We start from the raw sequence: 20,138 nt of genomic DNA on the forward strand, positions 1-20,138 counted from the left end.
TTAGAGCTTGTGACCCTTGTAGTTTCAGGGGACTTTCCTCCCAGCCCCAGATATTATATAAAAAGGAAACAAACTATACTTAATCAATTTGGCCTCCCTTTTTGGAACATTGATTTACATTTTTGTTCTAACAGGATTTCAAACACACTTGCTGGATTAGTAAATGCTCCTCTGTACTATCAGGATCAGTCCCTGCCTTGTCCTGTTCTGTCTGACGTTTCCCTGTTTGGCCAGCAGATATCGCCGGTCATCTCGTTCTTTCTTTGTGTTTCTCTAGATTTAACACCAGTCTTAGCTCTCAGCATTTAGCTTGTTCCCTGGACCACCACATGGCTGAATGGGCTACTGACCCTGCATCCCATATCATGGACATTTTCAGTCTTGGGCTCTGGTCTTTCTAAACACAATTTTAATTATTTGTATTAACTGTATGTACTTCAGTATGAGTCCATGCATCTGTCTTTGTTCCTGGTTATTCCTCCCTGTGTTCAGTTCTATAGCTTACATCCCGTAATCCTTGTATCTCCTGTCATTCAGGTAGCTCCTAGTTCCTAGTGTTTGAGTAATTGTCAAGGACCCTCACCTGTTTCTTGGTTAGACCTCATTCTCTGTAAACATACATGTCTGCCCATGCCCTGTTCCTCTGTTGGTCATTCCATGTGTTTCCTGCAAGTGTCTATGTTATCCAAACTTACTTCTGTTGGATGTTTCCCTGCTAAGGACCCTGTTTTAAATCCATGTGTTCTCTCTAAGTTCCCTTGTTTAGTTAAGCCTTTCTAAATTCTTGTAGTGCCTACCTGCCTTTGTTTAGACCCCTCATTGTCCTTTTTGTTTATTGTTGAGTCCAGTTAGTAATAAACTTTCCAGTTCTGTACGCTGCATTTTTGGGTCATCGTCCATCATGAACAAGTTTGCAAAAAAAAAATTAACAAAATCTACATACAGCTATTTCATTTGATTTGTTGTAGCACACAGTGGAAGTTTAGAAGAAATTCTATACCGGATAACTGACTTCTTATGATGTACGCATGTAATCTGTGTGTATGGAGCTTCCATGTTCTCGACATGTCACTTTCCTCCTACAGTCCAAAGGTATGCATTTGGGTCAACTGTTCAGCAGTATGTGTGTGTATGTGCACTGTTATGGACTGGCACCCCAATCTGAGTGATCGACTGCCATATGATCTATGCTACCCATGATAGGGACCCCAGGTAAGCTGTTAGATGGATGCAGACCGCTTAGTTGACTATTTCATTAGTTGCTTAATGCTGGAAAATTGAAATATGCAACACATACTGGACAACGCTGCGAATACTGAAGTAAACGTCTCGAATCAGTTAAAAGGATCGGAGCTGTCCGCAGTGCTGAATTAAAAGCGTAAATAAACACGACGGCAGTAAATCACAGTATAAACACGTTTATATAAATTACAAGGTTAACTACGACAGATATCTTCCTCCGACGTCTAAGTAGTGTATGTACCAAACCTTCCAGATTTTTTAAATCTAAACAAATTAGCTATTTTTATGGCGCCCAGGAAATGGGATTTACAATTATAAATCACGCAGCGTTGTTGTGCATTGTTTTGATTGACTATCAACTTTCCAATCGCAGCACAGTTTTTTCAACATGAAAGGTTTTTTTATTGGACAAGAGTGAGGATGTGTAGGACATGTGATTAAAGATGACCCCGCCCTCCTCCCCAACCTTCAAGCGGAGACAGGAATGAAAGGACCACATACGGAGATGATGCTGGAGCGCGTGATAGGCGTTCATTTGATTCGCTGTAAGACCTGGTTACGATAGTAACATTTAGAAATGTGTTTAACTGTATTACGCTTTGGTATAGGGAAGCGATGGTACATTAATTTATAAAAAAATATATAGCTATTCGTTTAATAACGCGATAAGGCGTTTTGCAATTAAACCACTAATCCTTTTTAAAATCTATGCTTTTGGTTGTCTTAAATAGTACTAAAACGCATTCATTTCCTATCCTTAAAAGTGTAGTTTTGCAAAATGTTAACTAGGATTTGTCGTACAAAAATATATCAAGAAAATGAAGAATCTCTTACATATTAGAAGGTGCGGCCCTGTGGAAACTGATGCAATTATTCTAGATAAATGACCGTGAACGCAAGTGCTCAGAAATTAGTAATACATCTCATTTAAATTCGTGGCGGATTGGTTGTCACGTAATAATAGTAGTGATACCCATACTTAAAGATAAATATATATTGCTCTGATTTAAGTTTTCGATTAAATCGAGCCTAAGATGGGTTTCATACCTGACGTGTGGTAAATATCTGGAATAAATAACTTTTAAAAGAATCGTCGGTAGCACCGCGAGAACAACCTGCGGGTGATGCTCCATCATAGTACATCAGCACCAAGCAGTAGTTTTCCTACATGCCTATCGTCTGCAATGAAAAGTATGCGTGCTTTTAGATTTTTGGCTATGTGATTTCGCCGTACACTTTTATATTTTTATTTTTTGCAAGAAGAAAGCGTTTGGGGAAAGGGTAATTGCGCTCGGGGAAGGCAAGGTGCCGCCGGCAAGCATGCCTACTTCACGCTCCGGCGCCAGCGCAGCGGAATACTGGGTCGACGGCTCGCGGCGAGACGCCTCTATAGAGGATTTCTACATCATGGGCCCGGAATTAGGAAGGTACGGCAACCCCCGATCTCTGCCTTGCAGCTGCCCTAATTTCATGGACATTGGTGTGAAATGTCCGGTAATGTCCGCGCAGACGGCTCGTGCTGTATCCCAGATTACGTTATACGTTGTACCTGCGGCGTTTTCCGTGCTCTGCATGGTCCATGTTGCAGATCGAGTCCGTACCTACAGGCAGATGTGCATACAGTGGAAATGCATTGCATTTTTATAAATTTCAGCTGTTTTGTTATATAAACCCTAATCTGTTGTATTTATGAGTAAAAGTAATATTACATGCAAAATAACCACATATTACCTGTATAAAAAAGGTATATAATTGAGGGCATAGTGGAGCAGGTGTGGATCCATTTTTTTAGTTTATTTTCTTGTATCAATATTGAAACTTTTTTGAGTGATTATTATTGATTGCAACCGGAACACCAATCACTCAACTTCATTCACTGCTTTTGTGGATTTACATAAGTTTATCACTCTTATCAACGTTTCAATAATTGGTGATAGCAATCCGAGGAGTTCCCTTCACAATACAGGGTCTGCCCGCCATTTTGGGTGTGAAAAGATTATTTGAGAATGATTATATCTCTTCCTTTTATGAATAGAAATGCAAGGTTGGCATTGGGTTAGGGCTTCTGACGACGTCGGTTGCAGGCTGTAGATTCTTGTTTTTCAAGTATCTGTCTTTGAAAACAATGAAGTAAAACGCTGCATACCAGAAAGGAAAGTTGTATAGTTTCCCTAGCAGATAAATGTGCATGATCTTATATGCATGTGCACAGTCGATAATTGCTAAATTATTAGCGATATTGCCGCATAAATAGTGCGTTAAAACATATTTTAATAAACGCATTTTTTAGAGAGGGCTAAAACTACAACAAACAAAAATTATATACATTTTAATATTTCTATATATAATTGCCATCAGGTCCAAAAACCTAAAAACTCAAATTCAAACTCAGCTGGTGTACACAGATGTTTTTGTTCATCTCCTATCTTGATCTGACATGAATTCTGTTCATTTTCATATTTTTTTTTCATATTTTATATGTCACAATACATTTAACTTAAGTGGCAGTAAGGAACTACTGAATGACAAGTAAACTATTTTGACTTTGGATAGCAGTAATGAACTTTCATTATGAAATATATGTTACTTCCACGTCCAAGAAAGTGGATGGGGCAATTCTGTTCGCTGATTATTTCTTTCAGATACACAATGAAACATTGTAGCTATCAACATCCTCTGAAATTATTGAATGACAAACAGTTAGCGGTTTGATTGCATTTCGGGGGCTGACATGGAGTCTCTCCTGAGTTCCTATTCTGGCTCTGGCAAGCGACTCTGGAAATGTTCATGCTGCTGTTCATTCATTGTGGCAGCCTGTCTCATTGACCTCGATCGTTCTGCTTTAGTGAAGGATACGATCAGCTGAGAGGGGAGATAACAGCCTGTCTTATTTTAGTCTGCATCTCGCTATCTCTCCTGACCATGATACCAGAGAGTGCATCTGCCCTTCTCTGAAGAGAGTCTCTTGTTCGCCTGTTGTCATGGGTTAGCATGTGTCTGCAAGATGGGGAGTCACCAAACAGCATGTCATGTGGTCTAGAACAACAGTGACAGTGTCCAAAAAGTCATGGGTTTGAATCCCTTGGCCGGGGTCACATTCATGTCTCTGCTGGACCATTAAACAAGACCCTTAAAAGTTTCCCAATGTAATTTGTTTCAGTTAACAACTGTACAATATTTTATGTTTTAAATTGTGTATGAACTGTACAGTAAATAAATACCTGGTTACAAGCAATTTTGTCACAAAACATAGGGAAAAAAAAACAAATGATGATTTTAACAAATGATGATTTCAGTATTTCCTCATTTTCCTGGAAGCCCCTGTGCTTTGTTTATGTGTCAGTTAAAAGACATTCTACTTTTTCATTTCTGTATAATTCAATGAGAGGCCCATTTATCTACTAGCTCCTTCTGTTACCGTCTGCGGAAGCTGGTACACAGAGTCCCCATGGTTCTCCCATATATGGATGAGAAGGGACACCAGGGTTTATGTTGTGGAGGAGCCTTGCGTGGTTGCCAAGGGGATGCAAAGCCTTCCAAAGAAATAAAACAGATTAATGGAAGGAGAGGGGTCGAATTAGAGGGACATTGGGAGGCTGATATGTGAAAAATAGCGGTTCAGATGTTTGATGATCCTTCATGGGTCTTTACAGAGTAAAGGATGATAATCTGGTGTTATTTATAAAAGGGGTTAGTTCTAGTCTGCACTGAGTTTCCTGGTTGATATTCCTCAGAGGCTACGATCTGCCCAGTGCTCTCCCTTATTCTGTGTCAGTAATGGCTGAGAAGTTTTATAACTGGGGAAAATATTTAGCTCATGGTCTCATTTTCACATTTTTAATCATTGTTAAGAAAAAAAAAATTGAATATATATGACTTCCCCCCGTGCTTTACGCACTCATGGCCAAGAGAAACCCTTTATCGTTGCCTCTCTGTAGAAGCAGATGCGTTTAATGACATAACCCTGTGGCTGTATAAATTTCCACGAAGGGAGGATTTACACACATTGGATGTGACGTGATCCAGGCACACGAGGGTAACATTAAGTCAGCAGGCTCCATCTGTACTCTTTTATTTGTTGGCTTGTTTGTTTATTCTGCAGCTTTAGAGAAATGGCCAAGGAGGGTGCAGCGTGTCCTGCAAAGTGATCCGGATGTCCACATGTCTTTTGTTTACCTGTACATTATCATAGTGGTCCACGTCGGCCAAAAATATGAGCCAAGCCCGTAACACTTGCACTCTATTTCCTTGATGTACCAGATGTTAGTCAGCACACAGTCCAAGCTCCAGCGGTTATACAGTACATATCATGCAGAAAAATAGTTTGTTAACAGTTGCAAGAGTGATTTTATTTCTTCTCCAAGGGGGGCCACGTCTGTGGTGTTCCGGTGTGAAGAGAAGCAGACAGAGAAACTCTACGCTTCTAAGATACTAAAGAAAACGGTAAGTAGCACCAGCATTGTATTGATTTTCAAAAGCAAGGCCTCGATGTCTAATGCTTTTATTGCCATGCTAGATTGACAAGAAAATAGTGCGGACTGAGATTGGTGTTCTGCTGAGACTCTCCCATCCGAATATTGTAAGTACTGTCAGGCTCCTTGTGAATGCAAAGCATCTCTTAGGTGTTCTTCATTGGTGAATTCCAAGACTTTTAACCGTAATATGGAGCTGCTGGTACGAGGGATGTCCATTGTTTAGGTCTCACCCTCTTGTTTCCCCTGGGTGTAAGATCCGCCTGAAGGAGATCTTCGAGACAGATACCGAGATCGCTCTGATCCTGGAGCTGGTGACCGGGGGCGAACTCTTTGACAGGTGGTTTCTATAAATACTTATGAACCTCACAGCCCAGTATCCTGGTTGAAAATTATGGGACCTTAGTCATTTAGCTGCGTATCCAGTTTCATTACAGAAGGCAGTTCATGACAAGTGCTGAATTCATGCTGTATTATAGCTGGACTACAGAGGCTTCAGTCAAATGAAGGGTGAAATGTTTTCACCTTTCTTGCTGAGTGACAGATTGCACGTTAATGCTTGATGCATCTGTCGTCAGAAACCATAATCCCTAAAAAAAAACTTTACACTAAATTCCCGTAAATCAAAAGCAATTTATTATAATATGATTGTCTTCATTTTTGGCCTCAGTTCTGATGTGTAGTCCTATCATTTTCTTTTTGTGTATCATTTTGTGGCCAGAGGCTTTTACCCAGAATGCACCTGTTTGTCATCTAATGATTGGCTAGTTCTTGGATCCATGTTGACGGCACATGTGTTCCCCCCCTAGGATTGTGGAAAGAGGATACTACAGCGAGAGGGATGCTGCTCACGTTATCAAGCAGATCCTGGAGGCGGTTGCGGTAAGACCAGGACCGAGAGGTCATTGACAAGCTCCTACGTGGAGTTTGTCTTCATGTCCTTCCGTAGATTTATATTGCAAAGTAAAAATACATCAGCACCCTAACAAAAAAAAGGGAAACAGAAGGGAAATTTTTTAGAAAACTTGAAGATATTTCAGCTCAGTAGGATTTTGAGGGTGTGAACGAGCGGAGCGATGAACATGACAGAACTGTGGATAGAGGGATACGAACAGAACATTTCTTTATACAGTACCATGCAAAAGTCAAAAAGGAAGTCAATGGAAATGTTTAAAGCACGGTAATTTGAGTTCCATTTCTTAAATTTTGAAATTTTTAATTATTTTGAAATTTTATTTCAGTTTGCATTTTTACTGAGCTTCATAATGTAGTTTCAGTTTAGTGTTAGAATCCCTCAGTAGATTGTGTTGATCGGTGCGGGCCCCTTCAGTAGTGTGGTGGTCCATTCCCCTGTGGGGGAGTTGGCGGTCAATTGCACGCTCTGGATTACGCTGTGTCTCACGCTATGACGCTAAAGCAACATGGCTACTTTACAGACAGTCTACGAAAAGCAAATGCAAGTGAATTTAAAAAAGGTTGCTGTGTGTTTTTATATGAGAATTTATAAAATATTTTTGGAATATGAGACTTTGACCTGCGCAGCTTGTGGATGTAGAAAGAGTTTGATTGTTTTCGATTCGAAAACCGACCGGTTCAACCGATTCACTGAAAAGAGGCAGTTTAAAGAAAACTTGAATCATTAACTTGGATTAGCTGTTTTTCATGCATGTGCTTCTCACTAAGACCATATTGGGTTGCAGTTCATGTAGTACTTTTCTCTCTGACTGAAAATCGCACAAATACAAAAGCGATTCTTCATTGTATTGGATGCTAATATATCAGTCGCATTAAAACAGATTTGCGGTGTGATATCACACCTTACATCAGGACTGACTGTACATATTTTGTGTTACCCTAAGCCTTTGTGTTACAGATAGGTGCATATTAACTCTTATGGTTGCTAGGAATTAAACCTGCCAGGCTTACTGGAACAGATTAGCAAAATTACCTTACAGAATTTTTTATTTTGTGGAAAACGAAAGATCGATATTCTGGCCAGAATTATAAACATGTCACTGACTAGTACTGACCTCTTCTAAGTAGTGAAAGAGCCAACAACATCTCTCATCCTCCACTGGCTGATCATCCAGTGCAATCACCTCGTTGTAGTAGTGTCTTTTATCTCTGGAGGTGCTAACTTTGAACACTGAAACAGTTTAAATATTGGCCAAAATCGACACATCAGTCGGTTGCCAATATGTTAATTTTTAATGAATAATATTCCAATACTGATATTTTCACCGATGTATTGTCTAGTGGTATCAGCCATCCCTTCTTTGCTTGAAACAAGGTGCATGTTGTGAGGGCAAATGTAATTTTGTTTATTTGAGACGCTTGTCATAGGCTGTGCTAAGCATTGATTCATTAGTGGGGGGACATCTGCTAGCTGGTAACCAATAGGCAGTAGAGGTGCACTGATTGTATTGGCCATCTATCAGTATCAGCCAGTCAGCCATTGGTTGAAAATGGTGACCCACATTGCTTGGCACACTTGTGTACTAAACTGTTACTGCTGTGTGGAATCATTTTGTTAGCAAAAATGGAGTTACAAATGCATTTTGCAAACATGGCTCTGCTAAAATTTTACGAGGAGGATCTACTAATACACATTTCAACATCAAAACAAATTTGATTGCTCACTTTAAGGCAAGACAGTGAAGAGTATGAAGAGATTTTGAATAACAAATTCATCCATTTTCCAAGCTGCTTATCCTACTGGGTTGCGGGGGGTCCAGAGCCTATCCTGGAAGCAATGGGCACAAGGCAGGGAACAACCCAGGATGGGGGGCCAGCCCATCGCAGTGCACACTCACACACCAGTCACTCACACATGCACACCTACAGGCAATTTAGCAACTCCAATTAGCCTCAGCATGCTTTTGGACTGTGGGGGGAAACCCCACGACGACATGGGGAGAACATGCAAACTCCACACACATGTGACCCAGGCGGAGACTTGAACCCGGGTCCCAAAGGTGTGAGGCAACAGTACTAACCACTGCACCACCATGCCACCCCTGAATAACAAATCCGTTCCAATAAAGAAGGCTGCAGTACTCCCGAATAACTCCAGTCTGTCAGTAAAGCAATTGTTTGATAGCAAAAGAAAATTCAACGCAGAAAGTATGAAATTTAAAGTTATTTATCTGGGTAGTAACTGTATATTTCCACAGAAAAATACACACAAATAACACAATAAAAACTAACAGCAATTTCTTCTGTTCTCCAAAAAGTTACTGATATCTTGCTGGATGACGAGAAGAGCACTGCTTTAGTTCCCAAACCTCTCCTCAGGGTGCATGTAAGCCATTCCATGTACTTGTTAAATTTCATCACAAGCTCACTTCATTTATTAATTTAATTAGTATAAAAAGTCAATGAGGTACTGATTAGCCATAGGAGGTGAGCTAGTGGTCAAGTAGAAAAATATGAGGGTGTATTGGATGGTTGCTGCAAATTCTGGGGTGACTTTTGGAGATATTTTGCAGTGGTTAAACTAATGCACTTTCACAGACATAATATCATTGTTTTGCACCAACCTGAAGATCATTCGTGCATCATTTTATTTGACTACCTCAGACTTTTGCACAGTCTCACATTTATTTATATATTTAACATGCATTTGGTCTGTGGCAAATCCCTGAGCCACGTTTTGAGTGAAAAGCCTGCAGCAGTGAGACCCTTCTCCACGTTTTCACTCCGAGAGGCGTCCTGATGAGCGCAGGCTGGCCAGCGCCGTGAGCCTGCGTTAGTGTGCCCAGCTCATAAACGTGGGTCACGTTTGTCGTCATGAGTAGGAAAAGAGAGGCCAGATGAGCTGAAAATGTGAAATAATCCGCTTGTAAAAGCTTCCACATTTTTTATTCTGTTAATCCCTCATCCAAAACAGTCAGTAGGACATCTGTTACATAATGGTGTCACAGAGCGTGTGCTTCTCCGCTACACGCTCCATGTTTCTTAACGCGCATCTAGCACTGCCGTGCTGTCGATCCATCCCTCTCGCTACATTTTAATCTTTATTAGTCGTGAGCAACTATGCGCCTGCCTGCACTCGTTCCCGGAAGAGGATATGGCTTAGACACGTCCTGACATGCAGCTCATGAGAAGTAGCCAGTTCCTGGGGGTGGAGGATGGTTATTATCATAACGTGTGAACTTTTGATTCCTCATAAATATGGATTTCCATTGGACAGGATTATCAGAACATTTCTAACCAAGCAAGGACTGAGGATGCAAGCAGAGCTTTTTAGATGGGGTTAGGGTTTAAAGGTGAAAGAAGGTCTGATATACTTAGATGAAGGATTCCACAGTGACTCGGAAATGGTCGCTATAAACCGATCAAACGACAACCAGAGGATCAGCAAATTCAAGTTAGACCACTAGATTCAATCCCATATTTTGTTTCCAGACAAACATCAACTTTGTCCCCAAAACATTCTGGAATCCAGAATGTCTGCCGGGATCCTTAAGAAGGTGACAAGGTTCTTAAAAACTTCTCGCTTCACATGAAGTTGACAACCTGAAACGATCCTTGACATGGCAGAGATGAGACTGTCACCAAGAGAAAGACTGCAGATTACTGAGTTATCTGAATGCAGTAAAAGGCAAGTATTTGAAAACCTGTCTGAACAAATCAGAATGAAATGCAAGACTGTCCACTATGGAATAACGGTACATTTTACTTAATCCTTTTTTTGATATGAAGTATTTCTTTGATAAATTTATTTTTTGGAGATACTCAGGCAAGGAGGAACCAAAATAAGCTCACCACCACTATTTTTGGCTTGTACATGGTCCTCATTAATCACAGATTCATCTTTGAATGGAATGAAGTGTAAATGGAACCCTTACATCTGACTAATTAAGTCTAACTCATGTTTAATGAGTGGGATGTTCCGTCTGTGAGAGATGGATGGAGTGTTCTTCACTGTGGTGAATGATCACTTTATGGCGAGGAGAACGACAGGGAGAGGGACAGGGGCCTCACCATAGCAGCAGTAATTAAGACAGCATGATCGTTATTAAATAAATAGGCTAATTACAGCTGCCTCAGAAGCATGTCACAGCTTCCGATAAGTAGCTCCGCAAGATTATGATGTCATAATTACTATGTGCCGTGTAATAATACTCATATTTTAATCGCCATGTACTGTATCTTGGAGGAACAGATATAAAGTTACCTTTTTGTCTTGCCATGTGAAAAATAGCTTAATACCAAACACGTATACAAAAGTTATCAGTAAACTGAATGTGGTAAAGGTTTTATAAACTGCTTTAAATATGGTTAAATGTAGCTAAATGCAAAGATGCTAGACGGTTTGTGTTATTTAAAGAGGAATAAATGTGATGTAATATTCCTTCAAGAAACATATCAACCAGTTTCATCAACCAGGGTCTCCCAGATGTGGGAAAAGCAGTGACAGACAGCTCATCAGGCCATATTACATTGCGTTTTCCATTGCTCAAGAACACAGGTCCTGTGGTTTCACGCCAGGTTATATACATCTTTGTTAGCCTTGGATACAGGCGTTTCCTAAATGGCAGCCCTGCCAAAAATTCTAGCTTTGTGAAACTCACAATCTACAGCTTTTGTTGAAACACATATCATAGTTTTTGAGGTCATGCATTTATAATGTCTAGCCCGGTTGGTGAGCTTCAGCTAGCGACCACAGTTCCTCTTTGTCATTGTCCACGTTCAACAGACATTTTCATGATTACAGAGACTTGCTTTTGACACATCCAGTAATTTTGCAGGAGATGTACCTGCAAAATAGGCACTTATTCACAAAAGTGAACATGATTCACTTTTGTTGCTGAGTTTGTAAACGTGATCTACTTACTTTTAATCTACCTTTCCTCTGCCGTCTCCATTATTTTTGTTGACCCTGGATCAGACAGGAAACACGAGACCTTTACTTAATGCCATAAATTAGATGGTTACAGAATCTGGCGGTATAAACGTTTTAAGGTTTTAGGGTAGTGTTTCCCAGTCCGGTCCTCAGAGACCTGCAGACAGTCCACCATAGGGATCTAGGAGAGAGCAAAAACGTGGACCGTTGGCGGGTCACCAAGGACCGGGTTGAGAAACACTGTTCTAGAGGCATTTCTGCTTAATGGTGGATGGAACATTTGATTCAGGTTTGTAGAATCAGAAATGCAGATGGTTACGTGTGGATAATTTCACACTAAAGAAACAGTTTGTACTTTTTCACGCCACATGAGGCGGTATCCCAGTTTACATTCCTAATTATGAAATGGATACATTTATGAAATTAATCCTTTTCCCCCATGTATGATAAATTGGGAAGAAATCCGTGTTCAGGACAAACATTTCACTACTGAGTTAAAAGTAAGAATGAAAATAGAATCTTGATTTAAGTGATACAGATTGCATAGACTCCTTGGGAAATGTGTGAAGCTGGAACAGGACTGAAATTACAGAGGCTGCACAAATAGATGCCATAGGGGAGCACACAAATGAGGAAGGAGGACAAAAGCACAACGCTGCCTGCCGACTGAGGGGGGTGAAAAATCTCTCATAGGCACTTAACTAGATGGACTGTGAAACAGAGGGAAGTTCACTCTACTTTCCCTGAAATGCTGTCAGAGGAATAATTCCCAGTAGGACTATAAGAAGGCCAAGCAGAGTCCTGTCAGAGGAAAAACAGCAGCTGTTAAGACATCTTCCAGAAGGCCTGCTGGGTGTAAAACCAGGACAAACATCTGTTAGAGAACCCAATGCAGTTAAGGACCATAATCCATTAAAGAAACCCATTTAACATGCAATATATGAGGGTACTGCAGGATCTGCTTCCTGTGCAGGGAGAGAGGGCCTGGAAACCTGGTAAAGTGCAGGGAGACCTGAGCTGTCCACCAATCACTGGAGCTGTCTTATAATTCTGGGGCCTGTGGACTTCGGAATGCTGGAATAGCAAACAGGGAAGCATGTGTTCCTCGCTGATGAACTGAGAAAACCAGGCGAAGATGACCAGAAAGTAGGAGACTGTACATCCTGTAAACTGAGCTAAAACTAGTTATGAGGCTAGGCATTGTGCAGGGTAGTGATGTAATTTGTCCTCAGATGTGTAAGATTATGACTCACTTAATTTGCAGAAAATCCATTTGCTCTTGGGTTGGTACAATAGCACAGGACGTTTATTCTGTTTTTCCGATGGAGCCAGAGCTCCCAGTGAGAGCATTCATGACAGGCGCCATCTACACAGCCCCAAATTTGTGCAGATAATCGTGCCGAGGAGAGCCGTCTTTCCACAAGGAGAAAGCGCACAGAGAAGCTAATTACTTACATCATGAGCAAACTCCCACATGATCAGAGCCGTTCAATAACAGAAGAGTGTCTAGCTAAAACGCAGGAATCGCCTGTGATTATTTTCTAGGCCACAAGTTCAGCTGGGAGCCAGACTACCAGACTCCCATGGCTGGAGAAAATGTGGGTTTCTGGTGGTAGAGTTACGGGATGGCTTCATGCCAACTAAACGTTTGACATTGACATAGGCCACCAAAAGGACATTTAGAGCATACTCCCTAAAGACCTACACGAGTAAAAATGATTTATAAAAAATCAATATGTCTCCTACTAATACCTCAATATACAAATTAAGTAAAATTACCCAAGTAATGACTAGGATCTTGGAACATTTAAAGTTTAGTACAATGATAAAAGAAATATGTAAAGATTAGTGGGGTATCGATACAATCTGCTGTTCAGTTTGATAGACGATTCGGGGTTACAGTTCGATACAAATAATTCTCATATATGCTTACAAAAACACTGTTGTTTCACCAGTTCTTTGTAGCTTTCTCCTTATTCTTCCAGTGCAAAATGTTAAAATAAAATAAAAAAATCTCTTAACTTAAAGTGCTTTTTTTTAAAAAAAAAACAAGCACATACCTACCTTCTTGAAAGTAAAGGAAAAATAAGAATCAAGCAAAACCTTGATGTATAAACAGTGTATAAGACTGAAAACGTTTGTGTTAAGATCTCACCGCTTTTATTTATTCCTTTTAGGCATGTACATTTACAGGAAAAACTTCAATCCATTTCTCATTTCTTGCAGTTTTTTTTTTCTTATTCTCTGGTGCAAAATGCAAAAATAAAATGTCAAACCAAACATGACATTATGCCTATTGCACCCTCTTGTGTTAACATTAATAGATGATTTCATGTCTCAGTGCATTACGATGTGAATTATCATATATTTGAATTGCGGATGAGGTATTGTTATACCCCTAGTAAGGGTTCTGGGGGCCTCCCTTTATTAAAAGGCATTAAAATGAAAGCATTGATGGCATAGGGCTTGATTATCCAGTACTCAGCGTGCTGGTTACATCTTAGAGATAAAGAACAGCCAAAATACCCAACAACTCTGTCCAGGACAAGCAGTTAGGATGAATGGTATAGCCAAAATAATGGTGCTATGTTCAAAGTCAAATAGACATGATCCCTTTGCACTGGTGAACTTTGTTGTAATTATTGGACAATGGGTTAGTGTTAGGGTTGGTTAGAAGGTCAGGATGACGGTGATGCGGTTATCAGATGCATGCATTTTCTGAGGCAGAAAACACAGCCATTGAGACCCACGAAATTGTCCACGCATGCGGATAATGCTATGACATATAATATCTCCCCAAATTCAATACCACCAATAATATCAATGATCAGAGAATACAGTACATTCTGAGGATATAAACTCTGTGAATCGAAACCAGTATCAATGACATTTGCATGATTAATACCAATGACATTAGATGTGTTTGCAGTAAGGTTAGGGGTCAGACTCCATGCAGAGGATTGTTAATGTACAAATGGAGCCCATATTCACTGAATGCTCTCCCAGAAGATCAGTGTTATTTTACTGTAACAATGGTGAGGTTAACTGTGGCAAAGGCTTCAGTATCTTTCTCAGGGGGCCAGCAGCTGCTGAAGCCAGACAATAAAAACCAGGGTCCTACTGTCAGGTCAGGAGCAGAAAATGGGGAGCACTGCCGCCCCCCTGGGCTGCTGCGGCAGCACCGCTCTCAAATGACGGGCTTAACGAGAACCAGCCACCTAGGAGACTAAACGCTCAACGGCTCAGTGGCTCCGGAATTGCGCAAGCAAGAAGTCGAGCATCAGGACACAACATGAGCGTGTGAACAAGATAGACAATGAGGGTCCTTAAAGACCAGTAAAAACACTGAACCTGTGTCCAGATGGCAGGTCAAAAACCTCCCTACATATTCAGCCCGACAACAGTCATTTATAGTTATAAACATTCTGGGTCGGTGACACCATTTTTAGCTCAATAAATTATCTTAAAATTAGACTTTTACATGATTGTCAGTATTTTATACCAGGCGGGAAGCTTTATGTAATATTGTGTATATTGAACCAAGCAGAGATAAATGGTTTCAGGCTGCTGCCCATGCAAATGTGGAAACAATTGAACCCTTCTTATCTTATACGTCCTTCCAGCTCTTTCCAGGCGGGCTTTTGAAGCCAAACTACACCTTAAATCCATAAAAAATGGCCTATTGTAAGAGAGAGGAGACCATCGATCAGAACGTGTGGGTGTTTTTTTCAGGGATGAATGTGTAACATCTTGCCCCTGGATCTGCCTGTGCTCCCGTTGCAGTATTTACATGAGAATGGAGTGGTACACCGGGACCTGAAACCAGAGAACCTCCTCTATGCTGACCTTTCCCTGGATGCCCCTCTGAAGATAGGTGATTACACACTGGGCATTGTTTACGTAACGATAATGTCAGCAAAGGCTGCGGATGACAGAAAGAAACGCAGACTGTTTAAATTTGACCAAGCTAAACTGTAAAAACCTGCTTTGACTAGTGGGACTCACGCCATAAGACATTCTTTTCACTGTCGCAGCGGATTTTGGCCTCTCCAAGATCATAGATGACCAAGTGACAATGAAAACAGTATGTGGTACTCCTGGGTACTGCGGTGAGTGGTTCCCCTTTACATCACTTTACGAGGGACAGACGAGGCTTTGTGAATGCGGCTGCTAGGCACGCATGACAGGACACGACATGAGTCAACATGTAACAGACACCGGCGGTGACACGCCAGGGACAAGTTAAGCACTGCCACCCAGGGACCCCGTACTGTGGACGTGACAGGCGCTTCTCCCATCTCCCCTCAGCTCCGGAAATCCTCAGAGGCAGCAGCTACGGCCCGGAGGTGGACATGTGGTCCGTTGGAGTCATTCTCTACATACTGTGAGTTCAGATCAAATGAGGCTGTGGTGCATTCTGGGAAGTTTGGATTGTTTTGCAGAGGCAATATCGATGTGTGTGTATGCAATGCACATGTGTGTATGGTATATACAAACCGCTATATATTCATGCCTATGTATAACTGCCAGGTTTTCTGTCACCCATTCTTAGGCTTTGTGGGTTTGAACCATTTTTCGACCCAAGGGGAGACCAATACATGTACAGCCGCATCCTTAACTGTGACTACGAATTTGTCTCCCCCTGGTGGGATGAAGTTTCCTTAAATGCCAAGGACCTGGTGAGGATTTCAAACAGGACAACGGGGTTATGAGAACTACGAGACTAAATGATACAATATTCACAGTTGAATTTTGCCTATAAGAGTTTTTTGAAGGTACAAAACGATTCTTTGAGCAAAATTGGTTCCAAACTAATCCCAAAAAAAACGAGCAAAACTTAATATGCGTCATGGCTTCATGATGTAATATTGCATCTAACTAAAGAGAGCAAAGTGAAGAAGCAGATAAAATATCTGCAGCCTATTAATAAATAAATATAACCGCTAATAAAAATATAGTTTGCTTAGTATGGGACGGGCTGCTTGTCGCCGTATTCTGAAATCCCTCCCCCGGCTCTGTGTGATATGTTGGGGCAGGTCAGCAAACTGATCGTCTTGGACCCCCGCAAGCGTCTGACGGTTCAGCAGGCCCTGCAGCACCCGTGGGTGCTGGGGAAAGTGGGCCGCTTCTCGCACATGGACACCACGCAGAGGAAGCTGCAGGAATTCAACGCCCGGCGCAAACTGAAGGTCAGCGCACCGCTCGCCGGGGCTCACCGTTTCATGGGGGCACGCAGGAAGCGCCGGTCTGGATCACCATCGGCAACGGGATTACTTAAACCGGGTTTAGCAGAGGCTACATTCTAAGCAGGTACCCACATATAGCAGCACGGGTACTGCACTGTGAACTATAGTTATAATGTAGTGCTCGTATGGATATTAAGCACTTCAACTTGCAGTTAAGACATTCAGTGAAGTTACACTGAAAATCTGAAGTTCTTTGTCCATCAACTGCTCTGTTTAGAGTGGTTCTTCCACGCACTCACTGGATTCTCTCGCGATACAGTCTGTTATCGGGTCCGCGGGTCTCACAATTTTACCGCTGCCCTGGACAGATGCCTTATGTGTTCTCTTGGGTTTATACTATTTCAGAAATCTGACATTTATTAATGAACAGTTATACTGCTTGACAAGAAGTGGCTTGCACTGGCTCTGTTTTGCACGTGATGTCTGCTCTTCGGCACCAACAGTGAGATTTGTTCCCCAAGCAGGCTGCGATGAAAGCAGTGGTGGCCACCAGCCGCATGCACGAGGGATCCCGGCGACGTACTGACAGCTGCGAAAGCCCCGGGTCCGACAAGACCCCTCAGGAGAAGAGCGCGCAAAAGAAGTCATCCCCGGACTGCCGGAGTCAGCAGAGTCACACCAAAGACACTCCTGGCCTCACTGATGAAAAGGCTCCACCGCCAAGTCAGTCCACCCCGCTAATTCATGCTCTTCCACAATGCAGCCCAATGAAACCCGCTGCCCGTCTGCTGCCTGCAGGATGCCCTCCTGGCCTCCCGCCCACCCGGCCGCCCCTGAAACCAGACGGACTCAAACAACTGTCCGTCATCCCTAAAACTGCAATCGTACGGCCCCGAATGACAGCAAAGAGCTGCTCAGTCTCTCCGATGGACAAGCGGGAGCCCTCCCCAGTCCTACCTACCCCCCCGAGCCCCAGGAATATCAGCAATGGCTTTATGGTGGAGGTAGAGACCAGCAACAAGACAACTCAGTGTCAGTGACTGTGAGCGCTGCAGGAATCGTAAGGAAACGGGGACTCATTTCGGGACAGGAGGTCAAAGATACATCATGGTAATGTCAGGAGGAATAAACGCTGTTCTGCCCACTTCCTGTGTAAACTGATTCACCAATGACAGTTTCAGACATCGTCATTTTTTGTTCCAAGTGGTGATTTCTGGAAGGCGGCCATTGCTGCCAGTTAACGTCCTTGCCACCATCAAATATTCTCTCTATTTTTTTTTTTGAGGACACCCTCAACAGCAATTCCAATCAGTTTGGCATTTAACAATAGTCTTGGCACTTCCTTTCCTCTTCTTAAGCATTTGCACACTAAAGACAGAAACGTCTGACATATATAAATAGAATAAAGGTGTCTATTTCTTTTTGTAATTACAGTAGAAGAACTTGTTTTTATTGTGAATGCCATTCAACGCAAAAATGCTCTCTGACACTCTTCGTCCTTCATGTATCTCCTTTAGTCCACATAATTTGTTTTTCGGGGTGAGTGAAATTCACATGCAACGGCTTTGGGTCCTTGTCATGATTCTTCCTCTACATAGAGATACGTCGTTAGATCCTGGATACAGGACAGTCTCCTGTTTAAAGAGACACTACAGATGTCATGAGATATATTTTCAAAGGAGACAGTTATACGTCGAACTGACAACATTACCCTTTATTTTAATTCACTATCTACCTCGTAACTGCATTGGAATCTCAAAAATGGAGTGCTGGTCATTTGATTTAATTCGATACATTTTCCAAAGTCACACTTTTGATCTCCATCTCCATATGTTTTCTATCAAAGGGCTGCACACAGTTGGACCCCAGATATATAGCAAACGTTGAATCTGTCCCCAGTTGGGAAGTTCAGATCTCCTTGGCTAATTTGTTCATGCTGTCGCTCACCAGACAGTGAGAGTATAATTGCTAAACAAGAGATTTGTAAAAGTAACTGAAGCATTGATAGCAATGGACAGAGGACAATTTAAAAGGATAATAATTGGCTAAATCTTTACTATAATATATGAATATAGATTTTACCAGTATCATGCTATGTTTAAAATATCGTCACCTTAGCTAAAGTTCGTGCTTGTTATGATGTTACAGTGTTAAATGTTTTGCTTAATACAAGTGATGGGTAGTCTGAGATTTGAGCATTTTTGAGATGTATGAATGGCGATGCAGATTTACCAATATCTTTAATTACCATACAGCGGTAACCACCTTTAACTTTTTTCCTGAACTTTGAATAAATACATACGTAAATGACTGTTCATTTTGATGTCAAGCTGTGTTATTGGAATACGGGAGAAGCTGCCCCATGAGCCTGTACCAGATAAGCAGTTGGAGGATGGGAGGAAGAACGGATGGATGGAGGACAAGCAGCTACGGCAGATATGGTGCCTATTACTAAAAAGGAAGGTTTTTCTTTAAAAATAATTGCCTCGTGTTGGACTGACGTCCCATTCTGCTGCTTTGTCCGGTTCTTCCTGCATGGGCTACCACTCAAACGATGTGTACAAGACATCGTTTTCTCCAAGCTTATATTTCACATGATAGACATTTAACTTAATTGTGGTTACATAAAACCTGGTAAAACCATCAACTGTAAATTACAGTGATTTGTACATATTCGTTGCAAACGGATTTGTTTTGTCGGACAGTTTTAGTACCTAAGAAAATAAGAGCCAATACAGTCCACAGATCATTCACTTACCAAGTCTAAATTGCTTCAGTAAGTATGTAGCTGCATAAATGGTGTAATTATAAGCCTTTGGATTAGGGTGTCTAAGACGAACGATTGTATGACATTACATAGTTTGTATTATGGTTGATTGGGTATGGGTAAAGTATTCATATTATTTGAACCTATTTTTTATTTACATATGGCAAAATTAGTTATCGCTATATAAACTGGCATACCAATGATTTTTTTTTTTTATTTTAAACTAATGATTATTATACATCGTTATCGAGAATATAGTTGCTTACCATTGAGCATTGTTAACACTCTGTACTATATGAAGTATGTTGTCACTCTATATATAAGTGCATTAAATGCAACAAAAAAATCATAGATGCGGACAAAATTATGTAGCATAAATAAGTTTCACTGTGAATCACTCAGCATTATAAGGGATCAAATGCTCTGGAAATATTATTGAACAGTTTACAAATAATGTCATTTATTAATAAAAACGTGTCAATATATTCGAGTTCCTAGACAGCTTTATTCTACATAAATACAGATATGTAGTACATACAGCACATACCTGCATAAATGCCTGCATATATGACGGATTCGTGCATAAGCTCCAGACGCCAGTCTGTACTACATAAGCGGGTGGC

At 41.2% G+C, this 20,138-nt stretch overlaps 1 protein-coding gene across 2 annotated transcripts; it reads left to right on the forward strand.

Moving 5' to 3' along the window:
* Positions 1 to 1,721: 1,721 nt before the first annotated feature.
* Positions 1,722 to 19,060, forward strand: si:ch73-60h1.1 (calcium/calmodulin-dependent protein kinase type IV). 2 transcript variants are annotated; one of them, XM_048975770.1, is made up of 12 exons: positions 1,722 to 1,787; positions 2,506 to 2,669; positions 5,607 to 5,685; positions 5,759 to 5,821; positions 5,972 to 6,054; positions 6,524 to 6,596; positions 15,346 to 15,436; positions 15,597 to 15,671; positions 15,871 to 15,946; positions 16,115 to 16,241; positions 16,599 to 16,751; positions 17,273 to 19,060. In XM_048975770.1, exons 2-12 carry the CDS (start codon positions 2,563 to 2,565, stop codon positions 17,786 to 17,788), a joined length of 1,443 nt encoding a protein of 480 aa, XP_048831727.1. In that variant the 5' UTR covers positions 1,722 to 1,787; positions 2,506 to 2,562; the 3' UTR covers positions 17,789 to 19,060. The 2 variants fall into 2 exon arrangements, with proteins under 2 accessions (XP_048831727.1, XP_048831726.1); XM_048975769.1 differs by having other exon boundaries at positions 1,728 to 2,669.
* The last annotated feature ends 1,078 nt before the right edge of the window (positions 19,061 to 20,138 follow it).

The sequence above is a fragment of the Brienomyrus brachyistius genome, chromosome 15, assembly GCF_023856365.1.
Source record: "Brienomyrus brachyistius isolate T26 chromosome 15, BBRACH_0.4, whole genome shotgun sequence".
Taxonomy (NCBI): Eukaryota; Metazoa; Chordata; class Actinopteri; order Osteoglossiformes; family Mormyridae; genus Brienomyrus; species Brienomyrus brachyistius.

Bases quoted from the DNA above. Each gene is read 5' to 3' on its own strand.
- si:ch73-60h1.1 (XM_048975770.1), top strand. From the start codon at position 2,563: ATGCCTACTTCACGCTCCGGCGCCAGCGCAGCGGAATACTGGGTCGAC. The intron at 6,055-6,523 runs GTGGTTTCTATA...TTCCCCCCCTAG, and splicing joins GGGGGCGAACTCTTTGACAG to GATTGTGGAAAGAGGATACT. The intron at 6,597-15,345 runs GTAAGACCAGGA...CTCCCGTTGCAG, and splicing joins AGATCCTGGAGGCGGTTGCG to TATTTACATGAGAATGGAGT.